Below are 15,137 nucleotides of genomic sequence, written 5' to 3'. Positions count from 1 at the left end.
TGGATGGTTCTCTTTCACTCCTCTTCCCAGCTGCTATGTTTTCAGAAAACTGGGAATTTTTCATATTTGAGCCTTCTTTTCTTCTAATTTTTCTGAAATCCCAATCAGATTCAGAAGTTATTAAGGTGGAAGAGTGACTGACAAGATAGGCTGTATAAGTCTTGCACTGTTAGGAAACCAAACTAAAAATATCTGTTTGATATAAAGGTTAATGCCATTATTGTAATTAGTTTTCCTTTAAACTCCTAAACCAGTAATACCAAAAGCAGTGCTTTTAAAGGGAAAATTACAGATAATTATTGTCCTTTATTGTATTTTCTTCATTTTTCAGGTCCACCTCTGCCTCCATCATATTTCAGCCATTTTATTAATAGCATAAAGGTAATTATATCCCATTTGTGTTTGAGTTCTATTAAGCTTTTTTTAAGAATTAATTTTTAAAAAATAAATTAAGCTCAAAGCAATGCAACATGGTGAAATACAGAAATATAAGGGCAACAGCAATTACAAATTATATTCATTTCTTAAACTCAAGCTACATAGGCAAGTTTATTGTAAGTATAGAGATAGAAGTTGTCAGAGGTCTATAAAGATTACTTTTGAAAGAAACTTTATTACTCAGGATTTTTGCCTTCCCAATGGTATTAGAGTCATAATTCACTGTTACCTAACATATCTGCCTTAAATGAATGCTTTTATTTCCATGCCAGCTCAGGTGAAATACATCCATTACCTAAAAGGCATCTAGGACACTGAGAGAGGGGAAAGGGGGGTGGAAATCACTTCCATGTCGTGTAATTTATCTTTTAAGCACACTGAATAAAATAAAATTATGGAAACTACTTTTCCTGGAAGCTCTTACAGCAAAGTATACCCATACTTTGGGTCATTTGTTTGGTCTCTCTCTGTTCCATTATTCTCTTGACTGCTTCAAGTGACAAAAGTTAATAAAAACATTGTATTATTTTGAATGTTTTCAGGTGAATAAGACTCTTTATCAGTAGGAGACTGAAAAAAATTTGAATCAAATTTTCATTTAATGATGCTACCAAAAGTGTTGTGCTGACAGTCTCCTGGAAGGACTCTTACTGCTTCCGGGTTTTAGGATTTTATTTCTGCTTGGCTGAGTACACCCAAGTTATTCCTGTGGCATAAAGTGTCCCATGTGTGTGGCAAAGCTGATAGCGTTTCTTTGACCTTATAGAGTAATGTCTGTAGCTTTACAGATTTAGCTGCCAAGAACACATTTTTCATCTAGTCCTTCAACTCCCCAGAATGGCCTGGAATAAAGAAACCTTTTGAGCTGTGCTTACTGGGAATCTACAGAGACTAAAAGTCAGAGGAGGAGCCATGTCCTCTAGCTATCTGCAGATACCTGCCATTCTTGCTTTGCCCTTTGCCTCTTCTATTCACAGGTTTATTCCTCAGAAACATGAAAAAAGTAGACAAAAAAAAAAATTGAAGGAAAAGAAAGCAGACAAACAGAAAAAATAATATGAGGGGAAATGTATAAATGCTGTGGCTCATCCTGCACAGAGACATAAAAATGTAGTACTTAAATGATTTTTCTTACCTATTGATCTGTTTCCCAGACTAACTGATAATCAGCCATGCAGAATAGAAGAAAGTATCTGTACTTTTTCAAGTGTCACTTTTCACGTGTCTGCAATTTTGTGTGATGTCTCCTCTGGTACACACCCCCACCCTGCTCTGCTCACTTCATCGCATACTTTCAAATAGCTGTCCATTCGATGTCAATCTTGCTTTGCTTTTTCCTTGGTGATGGAGGAAAGCACAAAGACAGGCTTTTATGCTTCCTCCAACTCTCTCTTTGCCTCCAGCTACAGCACTGAGCAAGGTTTTGCTGGGCAGAATAGCAGGAAACAGCAACACAGGCATTTTCTCTGCCTCCACCTAACACCCCCCCTTGGCCTTGCCCTTGCCCTGAGTGAGCCTTTTTGCAGCCTCATTAGAGAAAGAATTCCTTTTCATTCCATATCACAGAAGAAGTGATGTTAGAAAAAAACATCAATTAAAGCCAGTGCTTTCCTTTACCAAACTCAGAGATTTCATGTGAATTTAAAAGTTCAGCACATTGTGTTCTGGTCTCACTTCAACTCAATATTTTAAAATACATTTTCTTCAAAGGGTGAAAAAGGAGACAATGGAGTCACTGGTGTAAAAGGAGAAAAAGGAGAACCAAATGGAGGGTTTTTTCTGACAGGACCTCCTGGACCACCTGGAAGACCAGGATTAATTGTAAGTCATGCAAGTTGTAGAATGAGAATATTTGTGACTACCCACTTAGAATTAGTTTAGAAGGCACTAAAAAGAGACAAACATCAGGATTGCTAGGAACTATATAAAAACTTACATGTTAAGCATTACTTGAATAGGAGAAAATTACATTAAGTGAAAATTGCATTAAGTGAAAATTGCATTAAGCGTAAACAGAGACACTTCACTGTTGTGCATAGAATTACATTGCTATGAAATACTGACATAATGTTGTGCTCAGCTGTCTCATATAGCTACACCAGTATGTAGATCATGTTATTAACAGCATTACAAATCAAAGCAGCATGTATAATTTGTGATGCTACTACTTACACCCCATAAATATCAAAATAGGCCATACAGAGTTAGTCAGAGGCTGACTTGAAAATTATTTGCCATCTAAATAATTAATCCTATTTTCTTAGCAATCCAAAAACATGACCAAAAAGATGAGTGTGTAGCCATCTGGACCATTTCTATAAAATTCAGCCACTGTCTACCTTTTCATTTTATCTTTTGGCAATTAGCACCACAGCTGCTTTGAATAAAATGTGCCAATCATTTGGAAACTAGTTTATCCCTGGGATCTGCCATCAAATATGTGCATTGCATTCCTCTATTGCCATGTCTGTGTCAAGAACCACAAATGAGAGCCACAGCTGAGGATGAAGTGTTAGGTTAGCAAGCCCACCCTCAAAAATCTCCCAGGTTCTACTCCACATTACTGAGAATCATCTACCTGTTTAGAACCTGTTCTACTGGCTGGAAGGAGCTGAACGGCACAGCTGAGCTCTCCTCGTCCAGGGTCCAGGGTGTTCCATGTCTGCAGGGTGGTGTGAGCCCTGGGAGCGCAAGGCCTCCTCAGTCAGGCTGAGGACACACTGCTAAACTGGAAATGAAGGGAGTTGAAGCCTTTTATTCTGCAAGTCTGGCAGCTGGAGAGGTTAAGGGCTAACATTTGATCACAGGAGAAAGAAGACAGCACTCATCACGAAGAGTACATCCTGCACAGACAAACTTTTACATTAAAGTTTTCCACAAACTCTCTGAGCCCATCAAAGCAAGCAGTCTCAGTGTGAACAAAGTAGAGATCCAGGACTTTGAGAACACTGTTGAGAGTTTTGCAGGTATCACCTGCTCAGGGATAGGTATGAGAATTTTCAGAAAGCTTTCTGAAATTTAAATCCTTGACTTTATTTCAGTATGTAGTTAAAACTTTTGTTTTCCATTATATCCATGGCTCCTTGGAGAAAATTACATACAGACTCATGTCTAAATGGTGGTGTAGTGGCAGGCATCTGGTAAATGTTGCCACCAGAGATGATGGCCCTGCAGCACCAAAACCAATACGTTCAAGAAAATACTTTTTGTCACTGACAGGGGCCAAAAGGGGACTCAATTGTTGGACCTAGAGGACCTCCAGGGTTACCTGGCCTACCTGGCTTACCAGGCTATGGAAAAATTGGACCTCCTGGCCCACCTGGACCACCTGGACCACCAGGCCCCCCTGCAATATATGGCTCAGGTGAGCTTTTCAGTGTATATGGGAGTGTACAGCCACGTGTCCACAAGCCACACATGCCCGATTCTTTCACACCTGGCAGGTTGTTCCACTCACCCACCCTCTCTGCATACTTGAATCAGATTGTTCCCTGCTCTCCTCCTGCCCTTCACCAATTTCTCCTGTGGGGGGGAGCTGGAACTGAGGTCAAAAAAGGGACAATTTCTCTGCAGATAGTTTTCACTGACTAGTGCTATGGGAGTGCTATTGTGTGAAGGATCTTGCTGTGACTGTGGCTGGGAGGAAATCTGCATAGCAGAGATAGGTTACCTTGACAGCTTTGCAAAATCCATCAAATTGAGCAGCTGGCTAAATCTGGGACAAAACTCTATTTTTGTGGGGAATGGAATTAAATCCAGCTAGTGGCCATCACTATGGGTATTTCCCAGGGCTCAGTATTGAGTCCAGACCTATCCAATGGCAATTATCTGGGCTAGGGGATCAAATGCACATTTCAGTGAGTTTTCCCCCAAGCTGGGTGGGAAGGTTGATCTGCTAAAACATTCTGCAGAGGGGTCTGGACAGACTGAACCAATGGGCCAAGGCCAACTGTATGAGGGTCAGTCAGGCCAAGTGGCGGGTCCTGCCCTTGGGTCATAACAATCCCAGGCAGCCCCACAGGCTGGGGACAGAGTGTCTGGAAAGCTGCCCAGTAGAAAAGGACCTGAGGGTGCTGATTGGCAGCTGTTGAACATGAGCCAGCAGTGCCCAGGTGGCCAAGAAGGCCAATGGCCCTGGCCTGCATCAGCAATGGTGTGGCCAGCGGGACCAGGGCAGGGATTGTCCCACTGTACTCAGCACTGGTGAGGCCACACCTTGAATCCTGTGTCCAGTTTAGAGCCCCTCACTACAAGAACAACACTGAGGCGCTGGAGCGTGTCCAGAGAGTGGGAACAAAGCTGGGGAAGGGCTGGGAGCACAAGTCATATGAGGAGTAGCGGAGGGAGCTGGGGGTGTTTAGCCTGGAGGAAAGGAGGCTCAGGGGGGACCTTATCATTGTCTATGACAGCCTGAAAGGAGGCTGTAGCCAGGTGGGGCAGTCTCTTCTCCCAGGTTACAAGCAATAGGAAAAGAAGAAATGGACCCAAGTTGTACCAGGGGAGGTTTAAATTGGGCATTAGGAAATTTTTTTTCACCTAAAGGATTTCCACTGGAGCAGGTTGCCCATGGAAGTTGAGTCACCATCTCTGGAAGCGTAACCTTGGCACTTAGGTACATGCTTTAGCAGTAGACTTCGCAGTTCTGGGTACCACCGGTGGAGGTGATGATCTTAAGGGTCTTTTCCAATTCAAGTGATTCTTTGATTTTCTGTTGGAAAGGCAGTACCCACAGTAGAGATTAGGTCTAGAACGAGACTGCTGGAGAACTGCTTCTGAAAACTAGTTGCTATGCAAATGCTGAATAGAAATGAAACTTCAGGTTGATTAGTCTGTCTTTAATGGTTTTCAACTTACTGGGCTAGAAAAGGAGAAAAATGTGCCACAAATAGTCACATCAAGAGAGGAATTTTGCAAACAAGGTGACATCAAAGGGAGTATGTGGTTAGAAATCAAGTGTCACAGTTCAAGCCATTTGTGCTTAAGACTCCTTTTGGGTCACAGGTTTCCTAGTGACAAGCCTCATACTGTTAATGTCCAGCCTTGGGTTCTGGTGGATGGAGTCCTGGGCTCCTCTGACATTACTTGACAGGTATGCCTGAGAAAACGACTGATTCCTCCCTCTAGGATCTTTGACCAGCATGGGAATCCAGCCAGATAATGCTCCAGCAGAGCTTTTCTTATCTCAGCTGAAGATGGTGTACTAGTAGAAAGGGAGACTTTAACTAAATAGAGATTTTGTAACAGAGATCTGTTCTTCCTAAAGTTTTGACAGATCTACCAAACACAGGTCTCAGTTCCTGATAACTAACAACTAGCTTGTTTTCCCACAAGACTTGTGCTTCCAGTATGCTAGTTTGGGGAGAGGACATATCTCATTCAATTTGTTCTCTGCAGATATTTCTTGAACCTGGTCAGCCTCATTTATACAGCAGGTGAGACTTGCAATCTGTCATCCAGTCAATATGATTAATTTAGTGTCTATCAGAACTATTCATCCTCTGAATAATATTTGAGAAAGAAAAAATCCTTAATATGTTCAACATTGGAACACAGGTTTTATTTGAATCAGCCCCTGATCATCACAATACAGACAGATCCACAGCATCCGTGAAGCACATAAGGGTCTTCAGGCCTTTTCCTGTGTAATTTGGATTAAGCACTTCTGGATATTAGCTAAGAGACTCAGTCAGACAAAACAAATTATTAGTAGTATTCCATCCCTCTACTTTCATTTATGCTCTCTGCCATTAGTCTTCATCATCCTCCTACACATTTTCCTCTTTGCTTTGTAAAAGGGTTCTTTAGGCAGCACACATTTTACTAAATGTTCAGAACAGATGTTTATTTATTCCCTATTTTGAGATTCAGTTATCTCTTTTAAAGCTATTACTATTTGTAATTATGGAGTTCACATACTGGAATATGGAGTTCACATATTGTAATATGGGGAAAGAGGAATAGCTTATCTGCAGGTAAATAGCTCTAAACACTTATGAGAGCTGACCTCCTTTCCCTGCCATTGGCATGAAGGACCCGCTCTGGAGTACCCTTGCAAATGCCTCAGTGCACAGCTTCTTCTTGTAGAAGGCGATTTCGACTCTCCTCTGGGTTTCACAAAAACAAACAAATAAGGTCATTGTGTTTACAAACAGCTTTGAAATTCCATTATCATTATTTGCACAAAATGCATGCTTTAAGTCTCCCATATCTTTGAATCTTTTCTGTCTTAAAAGAAAGAAGTTTTTACTCCAAAAAACAGCTCAAGGTGAAGAAATTCACTTTTGGAGCAGAGACAGATACTAGGTACCAGCTGGTGTGGACTGCAGTCTTAGAAGTCCAAGTTCATATCCCTGAAGAACTCTGTTTTGCTTTGTAACACAAGCTGAGCTTACACACGTGAATTTTTCATCTAAGGAAATTTTTGTTTGCCTTTAGAGCAAAAGATGTAATGAGTCCCTCAAAGCTTATATGGGCAGGAGCAAAAAGTTCTTCCTCTCTTCCTCTTCCATGTGCACTAGCTAACAAAACAGCATTCTGGTCAGTTTAAGTGGGTTTTATTCCTTGTTTGCAGTTTCTACAGCAGATTGCAATCTGTTGGCCTTAACCTCCCAAAAAACAGAGAAAAGACTGTTTCATCATTGCTTCTAAAAAAACCCTAAGAGTGTATTTCTGTAGTTGACTTGAGCTATTCAGGACACGACTGTGGCTATTTAAAACTTCCACTGCACCTGGGCACCATCACTAAGTCCTTTCTTTGTGTCACTCACATTTTCTCTTAAAAATATGACCTTCAGCATGTATTGTGTCCTTATTTTATTTTAGCAGCTGCAATGCCTGGGCCACCAGGTCCTCCTGGAGAGCCAGGGTCACCTGCCACCAGGAATCTGGTAAGAGAGCAAAATAAGAAAGTTTGCTATAGAAAATGTTCTTCAAAATTTTGGTGGTCACTGGTAGCACTGAAAGAGGAGTGACAGTTCCGTCTTGTGTTTTTATTTAGTAGAATGTTATATAAACCACATAATTTTAAGATGCAAACTATAGATTTCCCTGGCAAATCTTAAAATTGTTGTGCCAGGGAATACGTACAAGTTTGTTTCCTTTTCTTTTGAAATGAATGAAAATTGAATCAAAGATATCCATGGGGGGAAAAAAATCAACTAAGGCAGAAGTCTCAGTAATTTCTAAATTAAGAATTCATAGTTTCTGTAAAAAAAAAAAAAAAGAAAAAGAAAAAGGAAAAAAAGCCAGATAAAACCACCCCCCAAAAGCCCTATTCAAGCTGGCAGAGAGCATTCATTGCAATTCTCAGGGGAGAAACAAATGTTCAAAGACTGGTGCCCCAAGACAGAAGACTGTAGTTGCAGACTGGGAACTACTGTCTCAGACAGAAAGTCTGAGTTTACTTATGCCAAAACTAAGACTAAAAATATACATACAAATCTATAGTACAGGGTCCACATTATTTATAAAACATTCATATGCCTTCTGACAATGAAGAAATGAGGAAAAAATGTGAAAGAAATTGCACTTTCCTGAAATTTTTTGCAGTTTTAAACTACTGCAGTTCTATTTTGAACTCTGCCATTTTGACTCAAATTGTAGGAGTGCAACAATCTTCACTCCGTACAAAATTTGTACAAAATTGCTGTCTTTCTACCACAATTCACAGAATGATGATGCTGGTATGCCAAAGTAGCAAGATATTCATATTACTTTATGGATTAAATTACGTAAGATTCACTTTATGAGAATTTCCTGCAGAGGAAGCCTTGATATTTATGTGTCCAAATGAGACTATTTAACTTGCAAAATGTTTTGTGTGTCTGATGAATTATGTCTCATTTTCCTATTTGACAGGTTACAACATTCCAAAACATTGAGGCTATGTTGGAAAAAGTTCATTATGTAGCAGAAGGCACACTAATCTATCTGAGGGAAACCAGTGAGGTTTTTATCCGTGTTCGAAAAGGATGGAGAAAACTGCAGGTACTATTGCACTACACCCTAATCTTTTCCAACTCCCTTCTTCACAATGAAGGTGAGGGAGATATTTTTACAGAGGGAGAGAAGTGTGGGTGCAAAGACCCCTTTTTTTGAGTTCAGAAGCTCCTGGTGATATGTTTTTGTTCTACTCTCCTTCTTGGTTCTTTCAGCTTGGTGAGCTAATTCCTATCCCTGCTGACAGCCTTCCTCCTCCAGCCATATCAAGCCATGTAAGTACAGAATATTGAACAGTGAAAAACTGAGTCTAGATGTGTGATACACTTGGCAGAAGTTGTATGCAGATCTCTGCACAACGTGATTTTCCACCGAGATTTGTCAGTTCAAAATGAGCATCCTACCACTACATAAACTTGCAGATTGATTTGCTTGCACAGTCATCTGTTTCCAGTATCTTCTGAGATTCTAAACACTACAGAGATGAAGCAACATTTGCAAAAAGCAGAATAAAGTAAGCTGCCCACAAAAAAAATCCCAAAAATCAAAAACAGACAAAAAAACACAAAACAAAACAAAAGAGACCAAAAAAAACAAACAAAAAAAATAACCAAACAAAAACCCACAAATCCACAGAATTCTGTTTCACAAGCCTGGAATCACTCATATCAAGCCCTGATCCCCTTCAAGGAAAGTCAGAAAAGGGTTTCTGAAGGCAGGTTTTCTTTCAAAGAATGAAATCTGTAATCCTGTAATCTGTTTACCTTAATCACCACCTGAATGTAGCTTCCCCCACAGTGTGTGTACACAGCAGAGGGTGTGCTGTAAAGCCTCAATTTTTAGTTTGGACCTGACCCCATTCTGCAAGTTATTGTTCCAACCTGCATGTGAACATGCTGTCTGTCCCTAAAAAATTGTGGGAGGATGAAAACCAAGAAATGACAAAGGGAATAGAGAAGGGTTTTTTGATGACAGGTTAATTGGTCTGCTGAGAAAATGAAAGAGCAAGAGAGTGCCAGGAAGCAGCAGTGAGAAGGAAGATGGCCAGAAACAAATGAAAAGGGTTAGAGTAGGTCAGAGAGAAGTTCACCTAGCATGCTGGGAAAATGTCTAGACCTAAAGATATAAGAAATTTTCTGTAGCCTCCACTTGACACCAACTGAGTTTCCCATCTGCTACAGCCAGTGCCTTGTTACTCATACTTGCCATAACTAGAGAAGAAAACTTAGCTGTTCCTGAAACAATTAACGTGGTTGAGAAGTGTTCCTACCCATTACATTTTCTGTTTTCACATCCTCCTTACCCTTTTAGTTTTGATTTTCCTCAACTGCTCTTCTGCTCCTATTAAGAGCAGGCTGCTTTCATGCAGGACTCCGGGTGTGATTAAATTTTTATTTAAAAAATTACTGAGCATCTAAAAATCTGATATTTAACATATTTTTTTTTTACTTGTGTTCAAATAACAGGGATTTCAGTCTATTCCAGCACTGAGACCAATATCAAATATGAACAATGGAAAACCAGCAGTAAGTATAAGATCTGTATTACAGCTGCTGAACTTTTTAATGTGACAATTTGCATCTTAAGGGACAGTCATGATATTTGCTCTTCAAACTCAGAGCTTTTACCTCAGAAATTTACAAATACACTTCTTTAACTTGTTCAGACATCTCAGACACAATTTTAAATTGTTCCCTCCAGGTCTGTTTTCATCGTCCCAGCCCCTTTCCCATCTCAAAGGAAAAAAACAAATCCTGGCTCTGAATTAGGAGTGTCCCTTCACTGAGTGATTGTACCTGCAATACAGAGTAACTCCTAAACTAATGATAGTATAACAATTGAATAATTAAAATATTCATTACAATATTTTCAATCTTAATGGTGCTGCTTAGCTTAGATGGACACTTTAGAACTTCAGCCTTTATTTAAAAGGCTTTAAAATATTTAGATAAAGAAAGCAAGGGAACTGACATATCTAAAAAATGAAACCAGAAAAAAAACAAAAAAGCATGAATGTGGATTAGTTCTTGCATATGTGCTGCTTGACTTAAGCATGATACTTCTTGTATTTTTAACTGGTACCTAGTCACTCCTTACTACTTTTTTCCATGTTTGTAGGATTTGGGATTTTGTTCATGTGAGAACTCCCAAGATTTCCAACTGAAAATATTAACTGCTTCTAAAAGATTTTTATTTTTAGGAGTATATAATCCTCATGGTTTCCTTAATGTTGAAAGATAAGCTGATATTTCTGCTAAGGGTCTCATGCCTCTGAGAAATGTAATGTTATAGCAACGAATAGCTCTCTTACCTGCTATGAAGTGTACATGTTCTGTCCTGGCAGGAGGAGGGGGCACTGTTTTGTTTCCAACATATTCCTTGTGTCATAAACTTTTTTTTTTAAATGGTGCCATTTCTTCTTTTTTCTTCCAGTTGCATCTGGTGGCTTTGAACTTCCCATTACCCGGTGACATGCGAGCAGATTTTCAGTGTTTTCGGCAGGCCCAGCTTGCTGGTTTGACATCTACATATAGAGCCTTCCTCTCATCACACTTGCAAGATCTGGCCACAGTTGTCAGAAAAATAGACAGACACCATTTGCCAATAGTCAATCTCCAGGTAAAAATGGGTACCTAGTGCTTGTTTTTTTAGGATAGGCTGTAGGTTCCCCAAAAATCTTGGAAAATAGCAGAAGCACTGAGTTTCAGCCCAAACTGCATTTTATAAAGAAGCAGCTTTGCTTCATATTTCACAGCCAGGTTCAAGAAACAAAAAAAAAAGTAGTGAAGAAGTAGAAGACCACTGAATTATTATGTTCTTCCTATTAGTGTTATAGTAGGATAAAATGCCTATTTTTCTCATTTCTAAGAAAAATGCAAATTCTGTGCTTAGGAATGATGTTGGATATACCCCAATGAAATGGAGAGGAGAATCTAGAGCATGAGTCATTTTGTGGTCTCACATAAACAGACACACTCTAAAACTGAGGAAAACAAACCATGTCTTTGTAGCATTGGCTGGCTCCCAGGACAAGCGGCCAAAGAAACCTACAGGAATAACACATGATGCTTGGAACATGTTGAACGGATGCTGCTCTCAAGTGCATGCAAACACAGAGCCTTGAGAGAAATTTGTGAAGACAATATTGTTTCAACTTTGACTGGAGAAACTCAAAAGCAGTTTGAGAGGAAGCCAAATGCAAAGGTTTTGCTCTGACTGTTTGCAACACTTTCCACAAAACTGTGACCTTAACAGAAGTCCCAATACAAGTTGTGTCTATATTTTCTCTACAGCTACAGTAGTTATAAGCAATTTTTCAAACAATGCCTTAGGAGGAAAAGGACAGGGGATGATCAAGCTGAAATTTTGGAGTGACAACAGAAGAGAGAGACAACTTTGAGGCAAAGGCATGGACCAGACAGCTATTTGCATAGAGATGACAGATGAGACAAGTTTGTTCAGGAACATTATGCAAAAACTGATGTGAAAGATGAAATCAGAAGTGTCCTTAAATGTAGACAAAATTTTCAATTTAGATAAGTCTATAAAGGTAGACTTAGGATTTGATGTAGATTTGGGATTTGTTTTGTTTGTAAAAGTGGCCTTGAAATTTTAACAGGGAGAAACCCTTTTCAGTAACTGGGAATCTATATTTGATGGAAATGGTGGACAATTCAACATTCATGTCCCAATATACTCATTTGATGGGAGGAACGTCATGACTGATTCATCTTGGTGAGTTGACATTACCATTTATGTTTTATATGTTACATGCGAGTGGGTTTTTTTCTACCTTTATGGAAAGGTAGTAATAGAAAGATAGTAATAGAAATAGTAGCAGTGTCCTGGACTACTAGACATGTGATAAAAATTTCTCACTTTCTTTATGCCATTTTTCTTTGCCTTTTCTGATAGTCTAGAAATGGGTTATCAGGTTGTCCTCTCCTTTTTTCCTCTCCTTTCTGTCTTCATCTTTACCTAAGCACTCAGCTTCAAGCACAAGGAATGCAAATCACCACACACTGTGTGCAGCTGAATAAAGCAAAAGAGACTTTTCCAGTAAATAACTTCTTAATGTTACCTTTCAGGCCTCAAAAAATAATATGGCATGGTTCAAGTGCAAATGGGATCCGACTGGTTAGCAACTACTGTGAAGCCTGGCACACAGCTGATATGGGAGCTATGGGACAAGCATCACCTCTGAACACAGGGAAACTTCTTGACCAGAAAGTATATAGCTGTAATAATTTGTTTATTGTTCTCTGTATTGAAAACAGTTTTGTATCTGATCCCCAAGGAAAATAATTCACCTGCTGCACATATGAATATTCCATCTGACGACAGAAAAAGCTGACACTGAAATTTCATTTGTAATGATGTAAATATTTTAATTTTTGTAATTGCACATTTCAGGAAAAATAATAGACAAAGAAAACATACCTCAACACAAACCACATTCCAGTTAGGTGGAACATCCAGTGCACACATGACTGGCATAAAGCCCTTCCTTCCACTTGAACCCCATGCGGTTCGAAGCCTGCCAGCAGTTAACTCATGTTCTTCTGCCTGAGCTGGAGGTCACCTAAGGGCACGAGCCAAGTGTGGTCTGTGAGGAAGATCCAGTAGCCTGCCTCGTAAGCAGTGTGGCTCAGCAGGGCTGCTGCTGCTTCACAGCTGAGAAGCTGCATGCTCCGTGCTCTCCTTTTCACTTGCATAGATTTTGGATGCCCAAGGCACCGTTCATATATACTCATATATACAGCGAATACTGGGAGGCCTTACAGAGCTTGCATTTGCAAAACAAAGCTTTAAGAACAAAGGTACTCTCCTCCTCTGAGTTTTGGTGGAAGCGGAGTACCTGACTCCTCTAAGTTTGTACAGATCTCAGCCTGGTGCTTACACAGAAATATAGCAGCTCCCACATCTTATCTCAGCTTTTCTCTTTGCAGATTCTAGGCATAGGACTTTATGCAGGAGGAGTGAATTTCACATTGACAAAATCTGGTCTTTATTTTGGTGCTATTGTTACCAGGAAACCTGAAAGCAATGTTAATAGAAAACATCCTGTTTAACTGGTAGAACTGAACAAAGCAAATGCAAACAAATGAACCATCTGACCTTTATTTATTTCATTGCATATTAGAGGAAGTCATTTCCTTTTGTGTCAGACTGACGAATGAAATATGTCTGTCCTGGTTTCTTTAAAATAGGTTCTACACATTGTTATCACACTAAGTTATATGTAAAGTGATTTTCCTTTTTGTGAATTTAACCTTCTGGCATTCACATAATTAAAGAATTGTTCATATAAAATAACTGCAACAATTATAGGAATGATCGGGAAATTGTAATATTCTTCACTACCAGTAACACCATAATATCTGAAGTCTTTTGCTGATATACTTGTCTACTACATACTTAAAACAACATATTTACTTATGTTTTATCAGGCAGTGACTATGGAGGTCAAACTCCACATTATCTTTTTTTTTTTAAGATTTAAACGAGAATCCGTATTGGAAATACATGTTCACTTGCTGACAAATAGAGTATTAAATAACCAGACAGCTTTTGTTAACAGACAAAAGCAAATTACACTTACAATACTAAAATGATGTAATTATGTAACTAAATATTTTGAAATCCAGCTTTATTTTTCCAATTTATTATAAAAGCTTATTTCCTAGGGTCAGCTGAATGATATCTTCATTTTTTTCTGAAAAGCAAAAAATGTAAATGACTCCATTATTACAACATGGCAATAAGGAAAAAGCCATTTGTATTATGTTTAAAGTGTGTGCATAACAATTCACTGCACTCATTTATAGTTGACTTTCCTAAAATACTGAGCCATTTTTGTGCCAAATTCCTCCAGTTCACAGAGCTGGAAGACTTATTTATGTACAGCAGGGTTTCGCTCTGAGTCACAGAAGGATCAAGGGGGGGAAATAAAGTGCTTTTACCTGCTTCAAGCAGGAACCATCTACTTTCAATCCTTTACGGGCCAGTGGGGTCTCTGCTTGCAGCCACTCATCCACATCAGTCCCTGCTCTGCCTCTCCTGAACTCCAGCAGCACTCAGGGAGCTGGCTGTCCCTTTGCCTGGAATTACAGTGACGAGAGGTGTCAGGGTCATGGAATCACACAGAAGAGCTCTGTGAAGGGGGATGAGAGAAGACTAATAAAAACATGCAGGTTTTAGGAGATGCTGAACTAGAGTTTAAGTTGGGTCCAGCAAAATGCATCCAGAGATCTTTGTGCCAGTCCTTTCACAGGGCTAACCCATCTCTGTATCCTGAACAGAGCATAGCAGGGAACTGAAATGGCTAAGCACCATCAATAAGCTGCTAAAAAACTCTCCATGTTTGCTTCCTACCTCTAACATTAATCTGCAGGCTGCAACAATTTATTGTACACCCTTTAACTGAATAGAGAGCATGAGCTGTGAACCACCTGGGCTGCTGTGGTGCTGAGTTCACAGGCTTGCTCACACACCAAGGGAGACAGCTTTACCAGAGAATGGCATGAGACCTGTTAGAAAGATGTTTCCCTTGGAGAAAACAACAACAACAACAACAACAAGAACAACACATACTTTTTTCCAAAGCCAGAATTAGCCCAGTACTTAAGAATAAATTAGCTTTTTATATCAAAGGAGAATACTTTTTTCAGCACTGTTACAACACGAAGTTTCAGCTGCACTTGAGGAAGAACCTCTGCTAATTCAGGTAAGAAACTATGTTATAAGGCAAAGCAATCACC

At 39.6% G+C, this 15,137-nt stretch overlaps 1 protein-coding gene across 2 annotated transcripts in view; it reads left to right on the top strand.

The window, feature by feature from the left end:
- The window catches only part of COL15A1 (collagen type XV alpha 1 chain), a 118,484-nt gene extending 104,416 nt beyond the window's left edge, over window positions 1–14,068 (top strand). For both annotated transcript variants that reach the window (XM_023919592.2, XM_023919591.2), the window contains 10 exons: window positions 332–381; window positions 2,149–2,259; window positions 3,658–3,802; window positions 7,261–7,325; window positions 8,296–8,424; window positions 8,592–8,651; window positions 9,843–9,902; window positions 10,810–10,995; window positions 11,996–12,111; window positions 12,465–14,068. In XM_023919592.2, the coding sequence (XP_023775360.1) occupies window positions 332–381; window positions 2,149–2,259; window positions 3,658–3,802; window positions 7,261–7,325; window positions 8,296–8,424; window positions 8,592–8,651; window positions 9,843–9,902; window positions 10,810–10,995; window positions 11,996–12,111; window positions 12,465–12,681 (1,139 nt within the window). In that variant the 3' untranslated portion in view covers window positions 12,682–14,068. The remainder of the gene's footprint in view (window positions 1–331; window positions 382–2,148; window positions 2,260–3,657; window positions 3,803–7,260; window positions 7,326–8,295; window positions 8,425–8,591; window positions 8,652–9,842; window positions 9,903–10,809; window positions 10,996–11,995; window positions 12,112–12,464) is intronic.
- Window positions 14,069–15,137: the final 1,069 nt, after the last annotated feature.

This window comes from Cyanistes caeruleus, chromosome 1 (assembly GCF_971803275.1).
Source record: "Cyanistes caeruleus chromosome 1, bCyaCae1.hap1.1, whole genome shotgun sequence".
Classification (NCBI taxonomy): Eukaryota; Metazoa; Chordata; class Aves; order Passeriformes; family Paridae; genus Cyanistes; species Cyanistes caeruleus.
The sequence above is the reverse complement of the archived record's forward strand: the minus strand, read 5'-3'. Positions and strand labels throughout refer to the sequence as shown.